General features: G+C 36.2%; 1 protein-coding gene across 12 annotated transcripts in view; it reads right to left on the bottom strand.

Moving 5' to 3' along the window:
* The window catches only part of LOC113812594 (gastrula zinc finger protein XlCGF57.1), a 5,199-nt gene extending 537 nt beyond the window's left edge, over window positions 1–4,662 (bottom strand). The window contains exons 1-4 of one of the 12 annotated variants that reach the window (XM_070126260.1): window positions 4,512–4,662; window positions 4,184–4,255; window positions 740–839; window positions 1–663 (exon numbers count right to left, since the gene is read on the bottom strand). The exon at window positions 1–663 is cut by the window's left edge and continues 537 nt beyond it. In XM_070126260.1, the coding sequence (XP_069982361.1) occupies window positions 1–662 (662 nt within the window). In that variant the 5' untranslated portion in view covers window position 663; window positions 740–839; window positions 4,184–4,255; window positions 4,512–4,662. Of the gene's footprint in view, window positions 664–739; window positions 840–4,183; window positions 4,256–4,437 lie in introns of all 12 variants that reach the window. The other 11 variants (XM_070126257.1, XM_070126258.1, XM_070126259.1 and 8 more) reach the window with 11 other exon arrangements.
* Between the last annotated feature and the right edge of the window lie 338 nt (window positions 4,663–5,000).

Raw genomic sequence — 5,000 nt, 5'->3', positions numbered from 1 at the left:
TTCTCTCCTGTATGCATTTTTTTATGGCTCACAAGAGCACTTTTTTGAGCAAACTTCCGGCCACACATATCACAATCATAAGGCCTTTCTCCTGTATGACGTCTCATGTGTATTACAACATTTTCTTTTCGACCAAATTTCTCATTACATATGTCACATGTATATGGTTTTTCTCCTGTATGTACCTTGAGGTGCCGTAGAAGATGCCCATTACTAGAAAAAGCTTTAGCACACACCTCGCATCTGAAAGGTTTCTCTCCAGAATGTATTCTCATGTGAATGACCAATGCATTTTTACTACAGAATGTCTTTCCACATTCATTACAAAAGCGGGTTTTATCTACTATGCTCAATAAAGGAGAGCGTTTGAGGGAAAATCCTTCAGTCACACTCTGGCCATCATCTAAAGGATTCCAGTCTGTATGTAAAACTTCATTTTCCTCAAAATCAAATGAATTTTCCTCCTTTATCTCTATATCATCCTCTTGCTTAATGTACACTGCATTCTCTTCATCTATGCAAATGCTACTTCTTTCTCTGGAATTCATGTCAATAACCAAGTAGCTGCTGCTGTCGCTCTCCAAGTGTTCTCGCATAACTCCTTGTTCTTGTTCCATGGAGATATAATTTCTTGTCTTTGCTATAAGAAATAAGTTAAACATACTTCAATACTATATCTTTGCAAAACATTTGAAGTTACAAATTCAAAGAATCTGCTGAAAAATACACGTTTCCTTACCAGATTAATGATGATGCAGTAAAATATATTTTGATCTTAACAACACTTTAAAGTTGTGTCTTCTAACAGCTTGGCATGGAAAGCAGGTCTAACAACCATTCTGTAAAAAGAAGGGTAAAGCTGATTTCTTAGATGACTTGTACAAGCATGAAAATAGAGTATTTGAAGCATTACTGATAATTCATGGGCACAAGAAAATGGCTTTGTTATGACAATGACCTTTATGGCACAAAAAAATTTATGCATATTTCTTAAATTTTCCATCTCATTGTAGAAAATCGGTAGCTAACACATCATGTTTTTTAGCCCAAATTAATAGCATAATTCTTTTTAGCTTAATCAAATGCGGATTCAAACAAATCGAAACAGAAAGCATCACACGAGTCGGGTACGGTACATTGTGAATATATCTTTATGAGCGTAAATTTCCTGTTACAGAGAGCATTCATTTTCATGTAGTTGGTGGATATAAAGCTCTTGATGATGTTTAAGTGCAAGAAATATAATTTATTATCAATCAATAATAATGAATTTATCAGTACTACTGAACACTATTCCTATAACTATAATTTTAACTTTGTTGAACATATTTTAACAATATGACTGACTGTAAGAGTTGCAAATAGCTTGAAATGCTTAATTATCATTCATCATAACATCTATTAGCATCAGAAATAAAGAAATTACATGACATAGAAGGAGAAGAATGACAATAAGAAATAATCCTCTATCAAGTATGATAAAGATAGCACCTAAAAAATGGAAAGAAAATACTGAAACTCATTAGTTTGGGGGAAAAAATGTAAAATGTCCACACTATCAGAAGATAAGCAAAGCTACTAGGAAAATATAAGCAAAATACATTACTGTTATTTGAGAAAGAATACTATTTATACCTCATTGAAACTTGGAAGAAAAACTGACAACTCATCCCAGTCCTGCAGTACTCTGATTTGCCTTCTCTTTTAATATTCCAATCTGCTGCCACTCAAAATTCTTGTTCTCTAATGTTTCATTTTTTTTAGAACTTACATACAATATTTGTTATTTCTTTAAACCACTTTACTATTTTTCTTCTTCTTTAACCCCATCAGTCTGGATGGCAAGAAGACACGCCATGCCTACAGTAATTTAAGTTAATTTATTGCTTTTACAAAAATATGGCTCTTCAAGTGCTTAGTCAGCAAGGAGTCAATGATTAGTCAAACCTATCTCACCTGTTTACCTTTTCCCTTGATTTTTGGAAAGCTTCTGTATTATTTTAGTGTCTTTAATGTTATTAATATTTTAATAACAATTTAATAATCATAACATTAATAAGAATAATAAGATTATCAATATCAATAGTATTAGAAGGAAAAAGATATTTTCCTGCTATTTCAAGGAAGGGGGAAATCAGACATGATCACATTATTTTATAATATAACTAATTCCTTATTAAATATCAAATTGGACACACTGGTCATGGTCAAACATATTAAAAAAAATTCTAATTATCACCAATATGCATATTCAAAATGAGATAATCTTAGTTAACATATTCAATAATTTCTCTCTAATGCTAGTGTGGTCTCCAAACTTAGCATTCTGACAAAGATAAAAAAAATCCATCAAACATAACAGTTTGTTGACCTCACTTGCCATACTTGAATTGGTGATCCCTGTCACCCAGATATGAACACAAGGACCAAATTTGATATATGCCAAGCCAGTTTTTCAAATACTCAATACCTGTAAGTTAAAACACAACAGTGACATTAATGATGGGAAATATACGCCGGTGCACAGAATTTCGAAAGAGCTGTCAGCTGTCTTTGGCAGAAAGAGCCTCGATTCAAGACTGGCTCACTATTAATTCATCTGTAGATATGAAAGCAATCCTTACCCTCTCAATAACATCTGATAAGGGTTTGCTAACCTGAGAATGCAAACCATAAAGGCTAATGTCACATTACATGGGCCTATTCAGAACAATTATTTAAAAATTTGGGTGAATCTGAATCTCATTGCTTATGAGAAGATGAAAAATAAGATGAAGTAGAGGACTAATAAGAAGAGGAAGAAGATAAGAAGTTTGTAAGCTAATGTCTATCTTGTAATCTTGTGACTCCTTGTTCAGGACCGCTCAGAGTGAATCTTGCTGTTTTACAGAAGAAAGCCGGGACAATTTACAGTTTTACCCAAACCAACAATATCCTGATGGGCTTTATGTCTTTTTGTTGATATATGAAATGCTTTGATTGATTTCATACCTTTTTCCCATTGCAAATATCTAGTTTTTGAGTTATGCCTACCCCTCACCCTCAACAATCTTGGGGAACCTGTAGGAAATTGGGGTTTTTGGGAGAGGGAGCATGAAACTGCATAATATACACTTTAAAAGAGGTTGTGTTCCATTAGGCTAGGCTATACTAGTAAGGTGGCCATATAAACATAATTTTATAGAAAATCATGGCTTCCAAAATATTGTATTCCCTTGTGCCATACACCCATGCCATGTCTGCCCTCCAGGTGTTTGATAAAAGTACCATCACAAGAAAAAGCGCGGTCATGTCAGCCGTTGACCTAAAATCCCTACCAGCCAGTCCATGGCCCCTCTGGCCTGGGCTGGAGTTGGCACTGCTCAACACCCTGCCCAATGTGCATTACCTTACACTATGTACTCCTGTGCCTTATACTTTTTTAATAATAAAGAGTCAAGCTATACCACACTATTACTCTATTACTGTTACCTAATAGCAGTAATAGGATTCAATCAATGGTTTTTTGATCTGCCTTCCTGGTGATACAAAAAGTGCATTGAAAGACTTTACACGCAGTTACCTGCAGGTCTCCCAAGATTGTTTGGGATGAGGGGGTAGGCATAACTATAATAAGATATTTGCCATGGGAACAAGGGACAATATTAATCAAGGCACTACATACATCAACCATACAGCACATCAGAAAATTATTGGCTATGTGAAACTGTAAATAACAGGGAAACCGTCTCATAATTCACTAGTTGGCTAATCTTTACAGTATGGGCACAATAAGTTATGGCAAATTGAATATGATATTCTTGTAGAGGACAAAAAGTTGCAGTACAAGAAATAACTTGCAGACACAAGCAGTAACACTGCAAATAAAGGAAAAAAATCATGGAAAGCATCGCTCTCAGCCAAAGTCCACTCGGTGCTCCTGAGTATCAGCTCTATCTTGCTGTGCATATCGAAGCGAAGACAATGTTTTCCAGAGGGTATTGGGGGCAGAGCCGCCTATCAACCCTCTCTTGGGCACACCCCGTCACAGCAACTTAAATTGATTAGTAAATTTTGTGCCATGGAGTTGGGGACTTAGTCTCTGGCAAGTGTCTATACTGTAAAGAATTACCAACTAGTCTTACAACATCTTGTGCTGTTTACCTTACAATATATATATGCATGAAACTGTATCATATATTACCCTCATAGTAGACAGTTGACAACCATTGAGTACAAAGAAAGGGTTGGAGCCTCTCTCTCTCTCTCACTCCACCTGTTGTAGCAGACATTAACTGTCAGTAATACATATATATTTCTCTAGCACACCGCCAATTACTGCAACAAAATTAGAGTAGCAAATGTCTCTACTCCTGCACATGAGGCGATAAAGACATGAAGTTACTATTCTCTCCAACCTTTCACATAAAGGATATCACATACAACCATCATACGTACGGTATATATCGAAAATCACGTATACCTACACTTTTTCTTTACTTTTTTTCAAATAAACACTTTTGCGTGTCTACCACCTAGGTCCTCTGTCTTTGTTGACAGTCGACGGCTCAGCGAGGTCGAGTCTCAATATATTTTCTGGTATTGACTGATGTTTTTGCGGGTTATATTGTTTTGGTCGGTTAGCAATATGATGTTTGTTCCAAGCATTGGTAGTCTTGTATAGAATGGGTATGATAGCATGTGTGTGTGTGTGTGTGTGTGTGTGTGTGTGTGTGTGTGTGTGTGTGTGTGTGTGTGTGTGTGTGTGTGTGTGTGTGTGTGTGTGTGTGTGTGATTGTATATGTGTGTGTGAGTGAGTGAGTAAGTGAGTGAGTGAGTGAGTGAGTGTGTGTGTGTGTGTGTGTGTGTGTGTGTGTGTGTGTGTGTGTGTGTGTGTGTGTGTGTGTGTGTGTGTGTGTGTGTGTGTGTGTGTGTGTGTGTGTGTGTGTGTGTGTGTATGGACGGACGGATGGATGGATGGATGGATGGATTAATGGGTGTATATGTGTATTAATATGTTC

Source organism: Penaeus vannamei, chromosome 10 (genome assembly GCF_042767895.1).
Source record: "Penaeus vannamei isolate JL-2024 chromosome 10, ASM4276789v1, whole genome shotgun sequence".
NCBI classification, from domain to species: Eukaryota; Metazoa; Arthropoda; class Malacostraca; order Decapoda; family Penaeidae; genus Penaeus; species Penaeus vannamei.
The sequence above is the reverse complement of the archived record's forward strand: the minus strand, read 5'-3'. Positions and strand labels throughout refer to the sequence as shown.